Source organism: Entelurus aequoreus, linkage group LG21 (genome assembly GCF_033978785.1).
Source record: "Entelurus aequoreus isolate RoL-2023_Sb linkage group LG21, RoL_Eaeq_v1.1, whole genome shotgun sequence".
NCBI classification, from domain to species: Eukaryota; Metazoa; Chordata; class Actinopteri; order Syngnathiformes; family Syngnathidae; genus Entelurus; species Entelurus aequoreus.
Window position 1 is genome coordinate 10,115,162 of NC_084751.1, and position 21,035 is coordinate 10,136,196.

The 21,035-nt window shown below is 37.6% G+C and overlaps 1 protein-coding gene across 2 annotated transcripts in view; it reads right to left on the minus strand.

Annotated features, from left to right (window-relative positions):
* The window catches only part of dbnla (drebrin-like a), a 23,450-nt gene continuing 2,415 nt past the window's right edge, over window positions 1-21,035 (minus strand). Inside the window, exons 2-18 of one of the 2 annotated variants that reach the window (XM_062030863.1) lie at window positions 16,143-16,448; window positions 16,016-16,071; window positions 15,784-15,896; window positions 15,618-15,692; window positions 11,866-12,009; window positions 11,705-11,782; window positions 10,009-10,160; window positions 9,531-9,585; window positions 9,179-9,256; window positions 7,490-7,641; window positions 7,028-7,082; window positions 4,372-4,437; window positions 4,183-4,294; window positions 3,771-4,043; window positions 3,470-3,684; window positions 2,461-2,521; window positions 1-448 (exon numbers count right to left, since the gene is read on the minus strand). In XM_062030863.1, coding sequence (XP_061886847.1) covers window positions 312-448; window positions 2,461-2,521; window positions 3,470-3,684; window positions 3,771-4,043; window positions 4,183-4,294; window positions 4,372-4,437; window positions 7,028-7,082; window positions 7,490-7,641; window positions 9,179-9,256; window positions 9,531-9,585; window positions 10,009-10,160; window positions 11,705-11,782; window positions 11,866-12,009; window positions 15,618-15,692; window positions 15,784-15,896; window positions 16,016-16,071; window positions 16,143-16,225 — 1,905 coding nt within the window. In that variant the 5' untranslated portion in view covers window positions 16,226-16,448 and the 3' untranslated portion in view covers window positions 1-311. The remainder of the gene's footprint in view (window positions 449-2,460; window positions 2,522-3,469; window positions 3,685-3,770; window positions 4,044-4,182; window positions 4,295-4,371; window positions 4,438-7,027; window positions 7,083-7,489; window positions 7,642-9,178; window positions 9,257-9,530; window positions 9,586-10,008; window positions 10,161-11,704; window positions 11,783-11,865; window positions 12,010-15,617; window positions 15,693-15,783; window positions 15,897-16,015; window positions 16,072-16,142; window positions 16,449-21,035) is intronic. The other variant, XM_062030864.1, reaches the window with a different exon arrangement.

Sequence of the window (21,035 nt, forward strand, 5' to 3'; positions counted from 1 at the left end):
TGTTTTTATTTACCATTTACACAACGTGACAACTTCACTGCTTTTGGGTTTTGTACAACATTTTCAGTTCACAGCAAAACATTTGCTTCAGTATGGTGAAGACTCATCTTTTTCCATGATTTCTATCTTTATTTCCATGAACATTATCCACTTCTTCTCATCAACACTCACTTTCCTCCCACCCATCATAAACCCATTTATCAAACAATTATCCATCATGTCACCAAAAACTTACGAGCTATGACACTTCAATTGAATAATACAATCTAGTCATAAGAATAAGTACACACCAACATTTATTCAGACCAAAGTTATAACAGTTCAACATAATTGGCGGGAAACATGCCGTAATGGCCGTCGGGTCCGTAACCTCGCCACCAGCCTTCATCCACCGTCTGAATCCCTTTGATGATGTCACCCGGGTCAAAGGTGATCTCTGTGTCATCAGCTGAGGAAGAAATGACCATATACTGTATATATTTTTAATCTCAACTTCTCAACTTTACCAGTGTGTGTGTATGTGTGTGTGTGTGCAGTGTTTCCCACACATTCATTTATTTGTGGCGGCCCGCCACGAAAGAATTACGTCTGCCACAAAAAAAATAAAAATAAAAATAAAATAAATAAATAAATAAAAATAATAATAATTGTATTATTATTATTATTATTTTTGGTCCTCTCCAGCTTCTCAGGCAAATCATATAGTTCAGTGGTGCCCAACCTTTTTGTAGCTGCGGACCGGTCAACGCTTGAACATTTGTCCCACGGACCGGTGGGAAAGGGGGGGGGGGTGTATTTAAAAAAAAAAAAAAAAAAAAAAAAAAAAAAAAATTCCATAAAGAAATACAATCATGTGGGCTTACGGACTGTATACCTGCAGACTGTATTGATCTATATTGATATATAATGTATATATTGTGTTTTTTATGTTGATTTAATAAAAAAATAAAAATAAAAAATAACACTTTTTTTTTTTTTAAATTTCTTGTGCAGCCCGGTACCGGGCCGCGGCCCGGTGGTTGGGGACCACTGATATAGTTGATGTAGATGCCCATATCGGCTGTTCAGATTTACTTTACAAAAGAGAAGTGTAGGATACTTCTCTTGTTGCCTTATTTGTATTTGACTTTATTAAATGTATTTATATTAGAAACACAACATGTGTATATAACAAAGGGTGCAAAGTCTGCAGGCAGTAGGAAACACATGGTTAAGTGTAGGGAGTAAAACTGATGGCAGTCTAAAGTTCAAGATTTTTGGAGCTCTTTGTTCAGTGGATCAGATGTTTCATGAAGCTCTGTGTCTATCTACCACCACTACTGTTTTCTGTTTATTTAAATTGTTACTGACTGTGGCAGGACACCTCTGCCTCTGTTTCACTTTATGTTGCTGGTAAATAATATGGTTGTAGTAATAGGCTAAAGTTAAATTATTTAGTATGCACTAATTAAAGGGGCAGAGCTTTATGAGACATTTTAGCTTTTATATTTTATAAGATAAGATCAAATTAATAAATATATTTCAGTGAATAACTTATTGTTCAAATCTGTATATAAATATGTACATAAAGTGTTGTAATTATATTGTAAAATGGATGGATGAATGGATGGATGGATGTCCGTATAAAACAAAACTGTTATTATTAATTAGTAAGTATTAGGGATGTCCGATAATGGCTTTTTGCCGATATCCGATATTCCGATATTGTCCAACTCTTTAATTACCGATGCCGATATCAACCGATACCGATATCAACCGATATATACAGTCGTGGAATTAACACATTATTATGCCTAATTTGGACAACCATGTATGGTGAAGATAAGGTACTTTTAAAAAAAAATAATAATAATAAGATAACTAAATCAAAAACATTTTCTTGAATAAAAAAGAAAGTAAAACAATATAAAAACAGTTACATAGAAACTAGTAATTAATGAAAATGAGTAAAATTAACTGTTAAAGGTTAGTACTATTAGTGGAGCAGCAGCACGCACAATCATGTGTGCTTACGGACTGTATCCCTTGCAGACTGTATTGATATATATTGATATATAATGTAGGAACCAGAATATTGATAACAGAAAGAAATGGGGGGAGGGAGTTTTTTTGGGTTGGTGCACTAATTGTAAGTGTATCTTGTGTTTTTTATGTTGATTTAATTTTTAAAAAAATATATAAAAAAACCGATACAGATAATAAAAAAAACGATAATTTCCGATATTACATTTTAACGCATTCATCGGCCGATATTATCGGACATCCCTAGTAAGTATACATTTTTTGAGCCTTTTTAGAGAAAATCATATCATCGTAGTAAACTATGCAAATTACTCGATGATGTCATGGTGACCACGCCCATAGCCACGCCCATAGCCACGCCCCCACCGCCCCAGGTATCTTGGCAGTTTATGGGAAACACTGGTGTGTGTGTGTGTGTGTGTGTGTGTGTGCACGCACCAGCCTGGTAGTCGTAGACGGCCCTGGCACAAATGTTTTGACCTCCATCGTCAACTTCAGCCTAAAAGCAAAAATATTCCTCAATGAAACATGCCAGACACCGAAATTGACAATAAACGTTGGACTCGAGGAAATGTGGAATCATGCTAGCAGTCCCATGATTAAGTGTCAACATTGACTAGACGGTAAATGGGTTATACTTGTATAGTGCGTTTCTACCTTCAAGGTACTCAAAGCGCTTTGACACTATTTCCACATTCACACACTGATGGCGGGAGCTGCCATGCAAGGCCCTAATCACGACCCATCAGGAGCAAGGGTGAAGTGTCTTGCTCAAGGACACAACGGAAGTGACTGGGTTGGTAGAAGGTGGGGATCGAACCAGGAACCCTCAGGCTGCTGGCACGGCCACTCTCCCAACAGCGCCACGCGGATGTTCTTTGTTTGTCCAATGCTGTTGCTCTGAGTGTCAGAACAATTGTGTCTAAGTTATCACAAAACTTTGTGTTGCATTGAGTTCAGCTCGCCCTGCGAGAGGACAAAAGCTGTCTTTGATCCTACCAAGCAGAAGGCTTGTAAAACTCCACTGTGTAGGATGGGAAGCGACATGAAAGCGTTGGTTTCTTTGATGTATTGTAATCCACAGGAAAATGTTGTCTTTACCAGAGATCTACAAAGCGGAGAGGAGGCAGGGCCTGACCTCCCTCCAGGCACCTTTTCTTTGAACTGTTTTGTAACAAAGGCGATGGCTGTTTACGACCCCCCTCCCTTAGAAACAGCTAATGCCATGTAATCAGGGAAAGTCCAAATACAAAAGGAGGCGTACAATCTTTCGTCAGAGTGTGGTAAGACACTGTACAAGGGTACAGGTATACGCGCTCTCCTCATTGAGCCAAATTTAATTCTGTCTCTGTTTGATTCCTTGCTTCTTGTCTTGTTTAATAGATGTCATCAGTGTTTGAACCTGACACTGAGCCCCAAAGGCTGCTGGGTAACCGCACTGACTCACCGTGCCGGCGTCCTGGATGATGTCATCAAAGCCCTGGCGCTCGCCGACAGCCCGCGGCACCTGGTACATGTTGTCTTCTGTGCGTAGAGGAAACATCCTGTCAGCAGGGGGCGCCGCGAGCGTCTTTTCGAGACTGCCGACGAACGCCGCACGCGGCGAGGCTTCGTAGAGGTTGTTGTCGGACTCGTCCGACCAATCGTCGTCCTCGGCCGCATCTGCGGTGGCACAAGCGAGGCAAACGTGATGATCCGCGTGCTAACCGTGGCTATGCTAATGAGTAGCGTGCAGGCAACAAACGCACCTGCGGCGGGGACGACAGGTGGCGCTGTATAGGAGAAGCCGCCGTGATACATGTCGGGCGAGTTCCTGGCAGGAGGAGACGAAGAGGGCGCAGTCCAAGACGAGGAGGGCGGAGTCCAAGGGCTTTGGATTTCCAGGGGTTTCTGGAAGGGCGGAGTCTCCGCCCGCGGGCTGGTGGGAACCTCAAAGGGTTTTTGGGAAGGCGGAGTCTGAGGCCGCAGGATGGATGGACTCTCAAAGGGCGTTTGGGACAAAAACGGGCTTTGCAGCTTCCCTGCGAGGAGGCAAAAAGATCACATGACTGTGTGTGTGTGTGTCTGTGTGTGTGTGTGTGTGTGTGTGTGTGTGTGTGTGTGTGTGTGTGTGTGTGTGTGTGTGTGTGAGGTCACATGACCTCTGACCCTGGTACACACCTGCTCTCGGGGCTGAGGGAGAGCGCCCGTAGTTGAGGTCCAAACTCTGCTCCCGCTGCTTGAAGACATCTCGAGGGTTGAAGGAGCGCTGGGAGATCAAAGCCTTCGCCTCCTGAGTCCCAGGTCACATGACCAGAAAGTTCAATTAGCGCCATCGTCAGCTGGTAAAGAAGCCTCCTGAGCACTCACGTTAGCGGCGTGCACCGAGGCGGCAATGTTGCCTCCTGTCCTCGTGTTCTCTTTCTCCTGATAATTCTACAGCACAAAGTACTTCATTAAAAGTAGTTCAGGAAAAAGTAGTTAATGGAAAAGTATTTAATATAAAAGAATTTCATATAAAAGTAGTTCTTGTAAAAGTACTTCAAGGAAAAGTACTTCATGTAAAAGTACTTCATGTAAAAGTATTTCATGGAAAAGTATTTAATATAAAATAATTTCATATAAAAGTACTTCATTTCAAAGTATTTCATGTAAAAGTAGTTCATGGAAAAGTAGTTCATGGAAAAGTAGTTCATATAAAAGTACTTCATATAAAAGTACTTCATATAAAAGTAGTTCATGTAAAATTACTTCATGGAAAAGTACTTCATGGAAAAGTACTTCATGTAAAAGTAGTTCATGGAAAGGTAGTTCATGGTAAAGTACTTCATATAAAGGTAGCTTATATAAAAGCAGTTCATGTAAAAGTACTTCATGTAAAATTAATTAATGTAAATGTAGTTACTGTAAAAGTAGTTAATGGAAAATTACTTCATATAAGTACTTTATATAAAAATAGTTCATGTAAAAGTACTTAATGTAAAAGTACTTAATGTAAAAGTAGTTGATATAAATGTAATTCATATATAAATATTTCATGATAAAAAAAAATTCATATAAAAGTACTTCATGGAAAAGTACTTAATATAAAAGTACTTAATGTAAAAGTACTTCATGTAAAAGTAGTTAATGGAAAGGTAGTCCATGGAAAAGTACTTCATATAAAGGTAGCTTATATAAAAGTAGTTCATGTAAAAGTACTTCATGTAAAAGTAGTTAATGGAAAAGTAGTTCATGGAAAAGTAGGTCATAGATATGTACTTCATATTAAAGTAGTTCATTTAAAAGTAGTTCATATAAAAGTACTTCATGTAAAAGTAGTTCATGGAAAAGTAGTTCATGGAAAAGTACTTCATATAAAATTACTTAATGTAAAAGTAGTTCATGTAAAAGTATTTCATGTAAAAGTACTTAATGTAAAAGTAGTTCATGGAAAAGTACTTCATGGAAAAGTACTTCATATAAAAGTACTTAATGTAAAAGTAGTTCATGTAAAAGTAGTTCATATAAAAGTACTTCATGTAAAAGTACTTAATGTAAAAGTAGTTCATGGAAAAGTAGTTAATGGAAAAGTACTTCATGGAAAAGTACTTTATATAAAAGTACTTAATGTAAAAGTATTTCAAGTAAAAGTAGTTCATGGAAAGGTAGTTCATGGTAAAGTACTTCATATAAAGGTAGCTTATATACAAGTAGTTCATGTAAAAGTACTTTGTGTAAAATGAATTAATGGGATTGTAGTTACTGTAAAAGTAGTTCATGGAAAAGTAGTTCATATAAGTACTTTATATAAAAGTACTTCATGTAAAAGTAGTTCATGGGAAGGTAGTTCATGGAAAAGTACATCATATGAAGGTAGATTAAATAAAAGTAGTTCATGTAAAAGTACTTAATGTAAAAGTAGTTCATGTAAAAGTATTTGATATAAAAGTATTTCATATAAAAATATTTCACTATAAAAAAAATTCATATAAAAGTAGTTCATGTAAAAGTAGTTGATATAAAAGTAGTGCATATCAAATTACTTCATGTAAAAGTATTTTGTGTAAAAGTAGTTCATATAAAAGTATTTCATGTAAAAGTATTTCATATAAAAGAAGTTAATGCACAAGTATTTAATGTAAAAGTATTTCATGGGGCGGTATAGCTCGATTGGTAGAGTGGCCATGCCAGCAACTTGAGGGTTCCAGGTTCGATCCCCGCTTCCGCCATCCTAGTAACTGCTGTTGTGTCCTTGGGCAAGACACTTTACCCACCTGGTTTAAATGTAACTTAGATATTGGCTTTCACTATGTAAAGCGCTTTGAGTCACTAGAGAAAAAGCGCTATATAAATTTTATTCACTTCACTTCACATGTAAAAGTATTTCATATAAAATAAGTTAATGTACAACTACTTCATGTAAAATTATTTTACGTAAAATTACTTCATGTAAAAATATTTCGCATGAAAGTATTTCATATGAACATATTTTATGTAAAAGTACTTCATGTAAAAGTACTTCATATAAAAGTAGTTCATGTAATGTACTTTATCCAAACTACTTCATGTAAAAGTACTTCATATAAAAATAGTTGATGCAGAAGTATTTCATATAAAAGTATTTAATATAAAAGCAACTAATGTAAAAATATTTAGTATAAAAGTACTTCAAATAAAAGTATTTCATATAAAAGTACATTAAGTAAAAGTAGTTAATACAAAAGTACTTCAAATAAAAGTATTTCATATAAAAGTACATTAAGTAAAAGTAGTTAATACAAAAGTACTTCAAATAAAAGTATTTCATATAAAAGTACATTAAGTAAAAGTAGTTAATACAAAAGTACTTCAAATAAAAGTATTTCATATAAAAGTACATTAAGTAAAAGTAGTTAATACAAAAGTACTTAATGTAAAAGTAGTTGATACAAAATGGTGTCATATAACAGTATTTCCTATGAATGTATTTCCAATTAAAGTACTTCAGGTACAAGTATTTCCAATGAAAGTATTTCATGTATTTGCAAAGAGAGTACTTGCTCACCTGCCGCAGTTCTTCTTTCTCTCTGTCTTCTCCTTCTCTTTGCTTCTCCAGTTTTCTGATGTTTTAAAATATATTATTACAGTGTTATATTACATCATGTTATTTAGACTCGAATGAAGTACTCATGTCAGTACACTTCAATAAGTAAACTGTGTACACTGTGAAAGTGTACAAACCCATTACCTGCTTCTTCTTCTCTCCTTTTTAATGGTGGATTGCACCCACTCAAGTTAGCCCCTCCCCCGGCGGCGAGGGAGACCAGTAAGTGTCCATCAGTGCACACTCACCATGTGGACTGGTACTAACAGTGCACTGTATTTTAAACCTACACAAGTGCACTGATTGACACAGAGCCTTGTATATAGCGCCACCTGTTGCTTTGACGTGCACTTTTCTAGTGCACACCATGAACTCTAGTATAGGACTACTGAACAGGAAGTGACACGTCACATGACCTTGCACCTTAGCTCGTCGATGTACATGGCTTTCTCTTGGACTCTGATGTCTCTATCATTGGTCTCTTTCTCCTCCATTGCTCTCCTCTCCTGGTCCAAGGTTTGCCTCTGTAGCTCCGCCCTCTTCACCTCCTGCTGGCGCCGTGACTCCTCCTCCCTCTGAGTGCGACACGTGTTATTAAAGCCTCAACAGCACTAGCATGCGGAATAAATATAGCAACAATAAAACATACAACAATGTCGTTCGCAACCACTCAAGTTAGCCCCGCCCCCTTACGCTACATAGCCAAGATGGCGACTGCTGAGGGTGGTAAGTTTTGACAGTGAACTGTGTTTCAACATACTTCTCAGTACTATAAAGCCACTACCTTTTTTCTTATGCTTTGAACCCTGCGGCTTATAAAACGGTGCAGCTGATTTCTGGATTTTTCTTCCCTTACGGCCGGAAAGAAAATAGTTTTCATAGAACACATGCAAAGACACTTAAATGCTGTGTTATTTTTTGTGCTATGGCGCCATCTTTTGGACGAGTTCGCTCACCGCAGGTGCAGCTGGGTGAATAACCAAGTTTTTTTTTGCTCCGCAAAGCGTTTCTGCTTGTATGGATTCTTCATTCATCACTACGAGCAACGTTTGTAAGTTTTACAATATAACTAAAACAATTCCGATGCGTGATGACTGTAGGAGTGGTTTTATGCATATATATAATGACGCTCGCATCGTTAGCATAAGCTAATATGCTAACATGTTAATATAACTAAAACGTTTGTAAGTTTTACAATATATCTAAAACAATTCTTACTTACTAAACCGTCCCATGCGTGATGACTGTAGGAGTGTGTTCATGCATATATGTAATGAGGCTAGCATTGTTAGCATAAGCTAATATGCTAACATGTTAGTGAGTGTTTAAGTTAGTATTATTAACTTAAAACTTTCTATTTGTATTGTTTGTTTCACAAATTCCTCAGTAAATTCACCAAAATGTCACCATGGAGTTATTAAGTCTGTTTTGCTGATTGGAGAGCGAGCTTCCACAGTTAGTGGATCCATGACGATGACTTCTGTTTTGTTTGATCAGCCGTTTTACTGCCGTGTTACAGACTCGTATGGATTCTTCATCCATCACTCCAAGCAACGTTTGTAAGTTTTGCAATATAACTAAAACAATTCTTCCTTGCTAAACCATCCCATGCGTGATGGCTGTAGGAGTGTTTTCATGCATATTTGTACGTGCTATCGCAATGTAATGACGCTAGCATTGTTAGCATCAGCTAATATGCTAACATGTTTACGAGTGTCTGAGTTGGTGTTATTAACTTAAAATGGCATTCTTTTTGTATCGTTTGTTTCACAAATTCCTCAGTAAATTCACCAAAATGTCGCCGTGGAGTTATTGAGTCTGTTTTGCTTATTAGAGAGCTAGCCTCTGCAGCTAGTGGGTCCATGACGATGACTTCTGTTTTGTTTGATCGGCCGTTTTACTGCCACGTTACAGACAGCGTTTGGAAACAATCAAGGTATCTAAATAAACATTTCTGTGTAAATAACTCATTTGACAACGTACGTATTAGCGTCTTATGTCCAGTGCGGCTAATTTTTGGAAAAAATAGAATTTAGTGAGTGCGGTGCGCTCTGTAGTCCAGAATACAGTATACTCAGAACACGAGTGCACCAATTGAGAAACAGCCCCTACCTGAGATTGAGCCCAAAAAGTGTCTTTCTCAGTTTGATGAATTTCATCCACAGCGTTTATTTTGCGGTAAACGGAACCCTGGAACATGAATGCAGAACCTGATGAGAACATTACTCTTTTTTTTTTTGCAATATTATCCAAATCAGTACTTCATATTAAAGTAGTTCATGTAAAAGTAGTATGTGTAAAAGTAGTTCATGTAAAAGTAGTTCATGTAAAAGTACTTCATGGAAAAGTAGTTGATACAAAATTATGTCATATAAAAGTATTTCCTATGAATGTATTTCCAATTAAAGTACTTCAGGTAAAAGTATTTCCAATTAAAGTATTTGCAAAGAGAGTACTTGCTCACCTGCCACAGCTGTTCTTTCCCTCTGTCTTCTTCTTCTCTTTGCTTCTCCAGTTTTCTGATGTTTTAAAATATATGTAAGACATATTATTACAATATTATTTAACATCATGTTATATAGACTCGAATTAGTACTCATGTCAGTACACTTCAATAAGTAAACTGTGTACACTGTGAAAGTGTACAAACCCATTACCTGCTTCTTCTTCTCTCCTTTTTAACGGTGGATTGCACCCACTCAAGTTAGCCCCTCCCCCGGCAGCGAGGGAGACCAGTAAGTGTCCATCAGTGCACACTTACCATGTGGACTGGTACTAACAGTGCACTGTATTTTAAACCTACACAAGTGCACTGATTGACACAGAGCCTTGTACATAGCGCCACATGTTGCTTTGGCGTGCACTTTCCACTTTCTAGTGCACAACACAAACTCTAGTGTAGGACTACTGAACAGGAAGTGACACGTCACATGACCTTGCACCTTAGCTCGTCGATGTACGTGGCTTTCTCGTGGACTCTGATGTCTCTATCATTGGTCTCTTTCTCCTCCATTGCTCTCCTCTCCTGGTCCAAGGTTTGCCTCTGTAGCTCCGCCCTCTTCACCTCCTGCTGGCGCCGTGACTCCTCCTCCCTCTGAGTGCGACACGTGTTATTAAAGCCTCAACAGCACTAGCGCGCGGAATAAATATAGCAACAATAAAACATACAACGATGTCGTTCGCAACCACTCAAGTTAGCCCCGCCCCCTTCCGCTACATTGCCAAGATGGCGACTGCTGAGGGTGGTAAGTTTTGACAGTGAACTGTGTTATAACATACTTCTCAGTACTATAAAGCCACTACCTTTTTTCTTATGCTTTGAACCCTGCGGCTTATAAAACGGTGCAGCTGATTTCTGAATTTTTCTTCCCTTACGGCCGGAAAGAAAATAGTTTTCATAGAACACACGCAAAGACACTTAAATGCTGTGTTATTTTTTGTGCTATGGCGCCATCTTTTGGATGAGTTCGCTCACCGCAGGTGCAGCTGGGTGAATGACCACAAGTTTTTTTTGCTCCGCAAAGCGTTTCTGCTTGTATGGCTTCTTCATTCATCACTCCGAGCAACGTTTGTAGGTTTTACAATATAAATAAAACAATTCCCATGCGTGATGACTGTAGGAGTGGTTTTATGCATATATATAATGATGCTCGCATCGTTAGCATAAGCTAATATGCTAACATGTTAATATAACTAAAAAGTTTGTAAGTTTTACAATATATCTAAAACAATTCTTACTTACTAAACCGTCCCGTGCGTGATGACTGTAGGAGTGTTTTCATGCATATATATAATGAGGCTAGCATCGTTAGCATAAGCTAATATGCTAACATGTTAGTGAGTGTTTAAGTTAGAAAGTTTTAAGTTAATAATACTATTTGTATTGTTTGTTTCACAAATTCGTCAGTAAATTCACCAAAATGTCACCGTGGAGTTATTGAGTCTGTTTTGCTGATTGGAGCGCGAGCTTCCACAGTTAGTGGATCCATGACGATGACTTCTGTTTTGTTTGATCAGCCGTTTTACTGCCGTGTTACAGACTCGTATGGATTCTTCATCCATCACTCCAAGCAACGTTTGTAAGTTTTAAAATATAACTAAAACAATTCTTCCTTGCTAAACCGTCCCATGCGTGATGACTGTAGGAGTGTTTTCATGCATATTTGTACGTGCTACCACAATGTAATGACGCTAGCATTGTTAGCATCAGCTAATATGCTAACATGTTTACAAGTGTCTGAGTTGGTATTATTAACTTAAAATGGCATTCTTTTTGTATCGTTTGTTTCACAAATTCCTCAGTAAATTCACCAAAATGTCACCGTGGAGTTATTGAGTCTGTTTTGCTTATTAGAGAGCTGGCCTCTGCAGCTAGTGGGTCCATGACGATGACTTCTGTTTTGTTTGATCAGCCGTTTTACTGCCGCGTTACAGACAGCATTAGGAAACAATCAAGGTATCTAAATAAACATTTCTGTGTAAATAACTCATTTGACAACGTACGTATTAGCGTCTTATGTCCAGTGCGGCTAATTTTGGGAAAAATATGTCTTTCCCTAGAATTTAGTGAGTGCGCTCTGTAGTCCAGAATACAGTATACTCAGAACACGAGTGCACCAATTGAGAAACAGCCCCTACCTGAGATTGAGCCCAAAAAGTGTCTTTCTCAGTTTGATGAATTTCGTCCACAGCGTTTATTTTGCGGTAAACAGAACCCTGGAACATGAATGCAGAAGCTGATGAGAACATTACTCTTTTATTTTTGCAATATTATCCAAATCATACGGTGTCTTTCTCACCACAGGTCCTCTGGGAACGTCTGCGTACTGTTGTGTTGTTTTGTGGAAGTTGTAGTTGGCCCCTGACGCTTTGGACACTTTGGACAAGATGGTGTCTGGCTCCACGTCGTCCTCGTCACGAGCGTTGATGGTTAGGTGGGCGCCCTGCACACACACACACACACACACACACACACACACACACACACACACACACACACACACACACACACACACACACACACACACACACACACACACACACACACACACACACACACACACACACACACACACACACACACACACACACACACACACATGCTGCATGGCTGCTGTGAAGAAGACCATGGCTGTGTCTCAATTGGTGCTCTTGCATACTTATACTTTTGAGCGCAGATTTGCGTTGATACAGTTAGTTTGTTTGAGTACATACAGTAAGTGTGTTACCCTTGTTTACTTACACTTAGTCTTTTGAGTGGATATGTGTGGTATACATCTGTGTACATACTGTATACCTAGCATAAACGCATTACACTTGTATACTTCAGTATTTTGAGTACATAAGTATGTTACACTTGTGTACTTACACTTAGTCTTTTGAGTGGATATGTGTGTTATACACCTGTGTACATATACCTAGCCTTTTGAGTGCATAAACGCATTACACTTGTATACTTAAGTATTTTGAGTACATAAGTATGTTACACTTGTGTACGTACACTTAGTCTTTTGAGTGGATGTGTGTGTTATTCACTTGTGTACATATACTTAGGCTTTTGAGTGCATAAATACATTACACTTTTATACTTAAATCTTTTGAGTACATAAGTATTTTACACTTGTGTACTTAGACTTAGTTTTTTGAGTGAATGTGTGCTATACACTTGTGTACATATACTTAGCCTTTTAAATGCATGAATGGATTACACTTGTATACTTACAGTTGGTCTTTGAGTGCATAAGTGTGTTACACTTGTGTACTTACACTTACTTTTTGAGTGCATAAGTGTGTTACACTTGTATACTTACAGTTAGTCTTTGAGTGCATGAGTGTGTCACACTGTGTACATACACTTAGTGTTTTGAGTGCATATGTATGTTACACTACTGTACTTACAGTATACTTAATCTTTGAGAGTGCATCAGTATATTACACTTGAGTACGTACACTCAGTTTTTGAGTGCATAAGTGTGTTACACTTTTACACTTACAGTTGGTCTTTGAGTGCACAAGTGTGTTACACTTGTGTACTTACACTTAGTTTTTGAGTGCATAAGTGTGTTACACTTGTATACTTACAGTTAATCTTTGAGTGCATTAGTGTGTCACACTGTGTACATACACTTAGTGTTTTGAGTGCATATGTATGTTACACTGCTGTACTTACAGTATACTTAATATTTTAGAGTGCATCAGTGTATTACACTTGAGTACATACACTTAGTTTTTGAGTGCATAAGTGTGTTACACTTTTACACTTACAGTTGGTCTTTGAGTGCAAAAGTGTGTTACACTTGTGTACTTTCACTTAGTTTTTGAGTGCATAAGTGTGTTACACTTGTATACTTACAGTTAATCTTTGAGTGCATGCGTGTGTCACACTGTGTACATACACTTAGTGTTTTGAGTGCATATGTATGTTACACTACTGTACTTACAGTATACTTAATATTTGAGAGTGCATCAGTGTATTACACTTGAGTACTTACACTTAGTTTTTGAGTGCATATGTGTGTTACACTTGTATACTTACAGTTAGTCTTTGAGTGCATGAGTGTGTCACACTGTGTACATACACTTAGTGTTTTGAGCGCATATGTATGTTACACTTTTACACTTACAGTTGGTCTTTGAGTGCACAAGTGTGTTACACTCGTGTACTTTCACTTAGTTTTTGAGTGCATAAGTGTGTTACACTTGTATACTTACAGTTAATCTTTGAGTGCATGAGTGTGTCACACTGTGTACATACACTTAGTGTTTTGAGTGCATATGTATGTTACACTACTGTACTTACAGTATACTTAATCTTTGAGATTGCATCAGTGTATTACACTTGAGTACTTACACTTAGTTTTTGAGTGCATAAGTGTGTTACACTTGTATAATTACAGTTAGTCTTTGAGTGCATGAGTGTGTCACACTGTGTACATACACTTATTGTTTTGAGCGCATATGTATGTTACACTTTTACACTTACAGTTGGTCTTTGAGTGCACAAGTGTGTTACACTCGTGTACTTTCACTTAGTTTTTGAGTGCATAAGTGTGTTACACTTGTATACTTACAGTTAATCTTTGAGTGCATGAGTGTGTCACACTGTGTACATACACTTAGTGTTTTGAGTGCATATGTATGTTACACTATTGTACTTACAGTATACTTAATCTTTGAGATTGCATCAGTGTATTACACTTGAGTACTTACACTTAGTTTTTGAGTGCATATGTGTGTTACACTTGTATACTTACAGTTAGTCTTTGAGTGCATGAGTGTGTCACACTGTGTACATACACTTAGTGTTTTGAGTGCATATGTATGTTACACTACTGTACTTACAGTATACTTAATCTTTGAGATTGCATCAGTGTATTACACTTGAGTACTTACACTTAGTTTTTGAGTGCATAAGTGTGTTACACTTGTATACTTACAGTTAGTCTTTGAGTGCATGAGTGTGTCACACTGTGTACATACACTTAGTGTTTTGAGTGCATATGTATGTAACACTACTGTAGTTACAGTACACTTAATCTTTGAGAGTGCATCAGTGTATTACACTTGAGTACGAACAGTTAGTTTTTGAGTGCATAAGTGTGTTACACTTTTACACTTACAGTTGGTCTTTGAGTGCACAAGTGTGTTACACTTGTATACTTACACTTAGTTTTTGAGTGCATAAGTGTGTTACACTTGTATACTTACAGTTAATCTTTGAGTGCATGAGTGTGTCACACTGTGTACATACACTTAGTGTTTTGAGTGCATATGTATGTTACACTACTGTACTTACAGTATACTTAATCTTTGAGAGTGCATCAGTGTATTACACTTGAGTACTTACACTTAGTTTTTGAGTGCATATGTGTGTTACACTTGTATACTTACAGTTAGTCTTTGAGTGCATGAGTGTGTCACACTGTGTACATACACTTAGTGTTTTGAGTGCATATGTATATTACACTACTGTACTTACAGTATACTTAATCTTTGAGAGTGCATCAGTGTATTACACTTGAGTACGTACACTTAGTTTTTGAGTGCATAAGTGTTACACTTGTATGCTTACAGTTAGTCTTTGAGTGCATGAGTGTGTCACACTGTGTACATACACTTAGTGTTTTGAGTGCATATGTATATTACACTACTGTACTTACAGTATACTTAATCTTTGAGAGTTCATCAGTGTATTACACTTGAGTACGTACACTTAGTTTTTGAGTGCATAAGTGTTACACTTGTATGTTTACAGTTAGTCTTTGAGTGCATGAGTGTGTCACACTGTGTACATACACTTAGTGTTTTTGAGTGCATATGTATATTACACTACTGTACTTACAGTATACTTCATCTTTGAGAGTTCATTGAGTACTTACACTTAGCTTTTGGAGTGCATAAGCGCGTTACACTCGTGTACTTACGCTTTTGTTTTTTGAGTGTACAAGTGTGTCACCCTATGTACACAGTATACTTGTGGAAGTACACTAATGCACATATTCCCTTTGAGACACAACCACGAACAAGACGTGGTGGAGGAAATGGGACTCACCTTCAGGAAGTTGGCGACCGAACTCAGGTGATTGGCACACAAGCCTTTTTGGGAGTCCCTCACCCCTTCACCTGTCTGTCACAACAACAACACACACGTTGCATAAAGTGCAGGGACGTGTGTGCGTGTGTGTCGTGTGCGGTTGTGTGTGTGTTGTGTGTCCTACCCAGTTGATGAGGACGTATTTGGGCAGACCAGAATTAGGGTCTAGTACTCGACAGAAGGCGTACATCACCTTCCCGCTGTTCAACTCCTCCACCATCTCCTCCAGTCCCCCATCTGCACGCACGCACGCACGCACACACACACACACACACACACACACACACACACACACACGCACACACACACACACAGGTCAAATGTTGTAGGACCTAGTGTCACCTGCCAGCCCTCACCTCCTTTTCCCGCCAAACGGATGGTGTTGCTGTTGCCCTCGTAGGTGAACAAAGCCCTGACACACACACACAAACACACATTACACTTTGTCATGTGACAGGAAGTTAACGACGGCGTGGCACTGACCAGTTTGTGTCGGAGCGGTCGTCCACCACCTCCTTGTAGGCCGCCATCAGCTCAACGCCGTTCTTGCTCAGGTTGAGCGCCATTTTGCCTGCCGCGGGACGAGGAGAAGACGAAAGGGTCGTTTCCGAGCGCCGATTGAAAAGTCACTTCCAGACCAGTCGGCGGAGTCCGACCCGTTTGAGGAGAACCAGACGGGCTGCATTCCCGACACAGACTCGCCTACAGCATCCGTCCCGTCCAGGGCGTGTCCTCAGCTTGTTCAATCAGTGGCGTTCTCTTAGATCACATCAGGTGAGCTGTGATTGGCTGAAAAAGGGACGTGGATTCTGGCTCTGTGTGTCATCTCAGGCTTCCTTCACACCTTCAAGGTTTATTGACATTTACATGATGCACTTGAAGGCACCACGCTGGTCACATGAACTCATCCTTAGGTCAGCCATCCTATCAGCTGATTATTGATTTGATCTTCGCTTCTGAGTTCAAATTGTCATCAAGGGAACTCAAAATGTACTGTGTTTTGCTTTTTCTTTAGCTTTTTCCTTTCCTAAAACACATTCCAAAAGGAAGACTCGACGAGGCGTTCCATTTGAACTTGTTCAAAACGTGTAAAACAGTTTATCATGCTGGCAGTTTGACCCTGGAAAAGATCATTGTCTATTCCAGTGTTTCTTAACCATAGGGCCGTGAACGCTCTGCACTCAGTTGTAATACGCTTTTCCACCATTTGTGGCAGTAATGACAATCTCAAACAGAAAGTCTGTAGCTAAAGTCATAGAGAGGTTTCTTAATAATATATGTGTGTAAATGTATATGTAGTTGTTGGATCTATGCTATGCGCATGCGCAGAGGCTTTTTTTTTTTTTTTTTTTTAAATAAACCTTTATTTATAAACTGCAACATGTACGAACAGCTGAGAAAAAATAATCAAAATAAGTATGGTGCCAGTATGCTGTTTTTTTTCAATAAAATACTGGAAAGGATAGAAATGTAGTTTGTCTCTTTTATCCGATTATTAATCGATTAATCGAAGTAGTAATCGACAGATTAATCGATTATCAAATTAATCGTTAGTTGCAGCTCTAATATATATAACTATATATATATATATATATATATATATATAAATAAAACTGCATATATACTGTATATATATATATATATATATATATATATATATATATATATATATATATATATATATATATATATATATATATATATATATATATATATATATATATGTCTTAATTAGATTATCCAAAAAATAGTGCTCGATACCGTGGTAGAGCGTAATATGTATGTGTGGGGAAAAAATCACAAGACTATTTCATCTCTACAGGCCTGTTTCATGAGGGGTTTTCCTCAATCCTCAGGTTTTCCTCAATCCTGAGGTTTGAGGAAAACCGAGGATTGAGGAAAACCCCTCATGAAACAGGCCTGTAGAGATGAAATGGTCTTGTGATTTTTTCCCCACACATACATATATAATATATATATATATAACATATATATATATATATATATATATATATATATATATATATATATATATATATATATATATATATATATATATATATATATATATATATATATAAAACTACATATATATAATATATATATACATATGTAATTTTTTATGTATATATATACATATATATACATACATACGTATATATGTATATATATATATATATATACATACATACGTATATATGTATATATATATATATATATATATATATATATATATATATATATATATATATATACATATATATATATATACACATATATATATATATATATATATGTATATATATACTATATATATATATATATATATATATATATATATATATATATATATATATATATATATATATATATATATATATATATATATATATATATATATATATACTATATGTGTGTATATGTATAGGTATTTTTTTTACATTTTATTTTACTTGTGGGGGGGAAACGGCATTTGATGTATTTGCGTTAACTTTGGTCAATTGTTTGTCTGTAGAAACCCAATAAATAAATGAAAGAAAAAAAGTCGAATTAAATGTTATAAAATGGAATAGACCAGGGTTTCTTAACCTTTTCACCTCTGGGCCCAACTTTTCCACGACAGAGGGGCCCCTTTTGTGTATAAGCTAATTATTATTTGCAACAAAAAAAAAAGTTTATGAGTTTGAACATCAAATATCTTGTCAAATTAGTGCACTAATTTGAATATGGGTTGAAAAGGATTTGCAAATCATTGTATTTCGTTTATGTTTACATCTAACACAATTTCCCAACTCATATGGAAACAGGGTTTGTATATATACTGTACGTACATACATACACATATATATAATGGTATTAAAAAGAGAGAATATAATGATAAATAAACAAAATAAAGACAAAATTAAGAAAAAAAGGAAAGTCAACATAAAACCAGAGACAGCTGCATTCCGGAATGCCGGCTTAGAGAGATATAACAACCAACAAGCACACAAAATGCTCATCAACCACCCACATCCCAGTTGTGTTTAATTCAGGGTTAATTTGGAGATCAGTTTCTCTTTCCATAACAACCATTCAATGTCAGCCTGATCTTCTCCATTTTGAGAAAATACAGAACATCTTTAATCCTGCGGGTGTAGCAAGGAGGCGCTGTTGCCTTCCAATTCAACACAACGAGCCTTTTAGCCAACAAAGTAGTGAACGCTACAATATTCTTTTAGGATTTGCCGAGGGTCGATGACTGAGGTGCTACCTCAAATAGTCCACTAGTGCAAATACATACAAAGTGCTAAATATTTCCGTTCAGGGACAAGCAGAGCCAAAAAATAAGTATTCAATTAGCTGGAGGCCAATCACACGATACAGATATTCCATCCTAAATCTAAGATAGTGGAACCTTGGTGTAAAATGTACGATGTATTAGCTCACATTGTGTCGAGCACAAATGGAAGACTTATGAACTCTACCTAAAATCTCTGTCCAGCTATCCTCAGATAAGGTATTGCAGTTGACTTTTGTTGTTTGGCGCTGATGTCTACTTTGCCAAGCAGGGAAGTCGCCTTTACAAGTTGGAGGCCGCTGGCGGCCGTGTTGACATTAGCGGCGGGCAAGTGTGATGAGCAAACAAGCTTAAAAAGCTGCGGGCACAAGCGAGGATGTGTCACGTGACATGCATGTAAACATGTCAAAACAAACATGTCACATTAACGCCATCCACACTTCCTGTTTGGTAAAGCGACAAGTCGCGTTGCCAATGGATTTCAAAATAAAAGCTTGGAGGCTTCTCACCTCAGGCTGAAAGGCCACAAGTCTGTTTGAGGGGAGGTCCACCATATTTTTTATGGCCAAAGTTCAGAGGTCGATGATGGCATCTTTTACAATAAGGTATAGTCCTGAAATACTGTACTTTTTTACTGTGAAGTTTGTTGTAGAGATGACAGGAAGGAGAGAAACAAAGGCTGAGTCTTCAAAAAAGGATATAGTATACTTATTTCCATTATTATGATTATTATTACTGAAAGTATGAATGTTTACAGTGTAATACTGTCCCAAATACAATAGTGTCATGTTTCCCTTTTTCTTCTTCTCTCCTATTTCATGTGGAATTGCAACCACTTGAGTTAGTCTGTGCCCTACTCCTATGTAGCCAAAATGGCCACTATTGAGGCTGGTGAGCGTGCAGCATTTTAACACACTGTGTGAACGCATCCTCTGTCCTACGTGTACGTTTCAATATATTTGGACGGTCAGAAATCAAAATGATTTAGCAACATCCTTTTACAATTTTATACCTGCTGGATGACTTAAGATCCCTCGATCCCTGCATCAAAAAGCGACTTCGGGGTGTAAAGGATATCACCGCATGGGCTCAGGAACCCTTCAGAAAATCACTGTCAGTAACTACAGTTCGTCGCTACATCTATAAGTGCAAGTTAAAACTCTACTATACAAAGTGAAAGCCATTTATCAACAACACCCAGAATCGTCGCCGGCTTCGCTGGGCCCAAGCTCATCTAAGATGGACTGATGCAAAGTGGAAAAGTGTTCTGTGGTCTGTCGAGTCCACATTTCAAATTGTTTTTGGACACTTTGGACGTCGTGTCCTCTGGACCAAAGAGCAAAAGAACCATCCGGATTGTTATAGGCGCAAAGTTCAAAACCCAGTGTCTGTGATGGTAAGGGGGTGTATTAGTGCCCAAGGCATGGGTAACTTACACATCTGTTAAGGCACCATTAATGCTGAAAGGTGCATACAGGTTTTGGAGCAACATATGTTGCCATCCAAGCAACGTTATCAAGGACGCCCCTGCTTATATCAGCAAGACAATGCCAAGCCAAATTCTGCACATGTTACAACAGCGTGGCTTTGTAGTAAAAGAGTGCGGGTACTAGACTGGCCTGCCTGTAGTCCAGACCTGTCTCCCATTGAAAATGTGTGGCACATTATGAAGCCTAAAATATGACAACGGAGACCCCGGACTGTTGAACAACTTAAGCTGTACATCAAGCAAGAATGGGAATAATTCCACCTGAAATGCTTCAAAAATGTATCTCCACAGTTCCCAAACGTTTACTGAGTGTTGTTAAAAGGAAAGGCCATGTAACACATTGGTAAAAATGCCCCTGTGACAACTTTTTTGCAATGTGTTGCTGCCATTAAATTGTAAGTTAATGATTATTTGCAGAAAAAAATGTTGTTTCTCAGTTCGAACATTAAATATTTTGTCTTGGCAGTCTATTCAACTGAATGTAAGTTGAAAATGATTGGCAAATCATTGTATTCTGTTTTTATTTACAATTTACACAACTTTACCATGAATTGATTAACGTGGACCTCGACTTAAACAAGTTGAAAAACTTATTCGGGTGTTACCA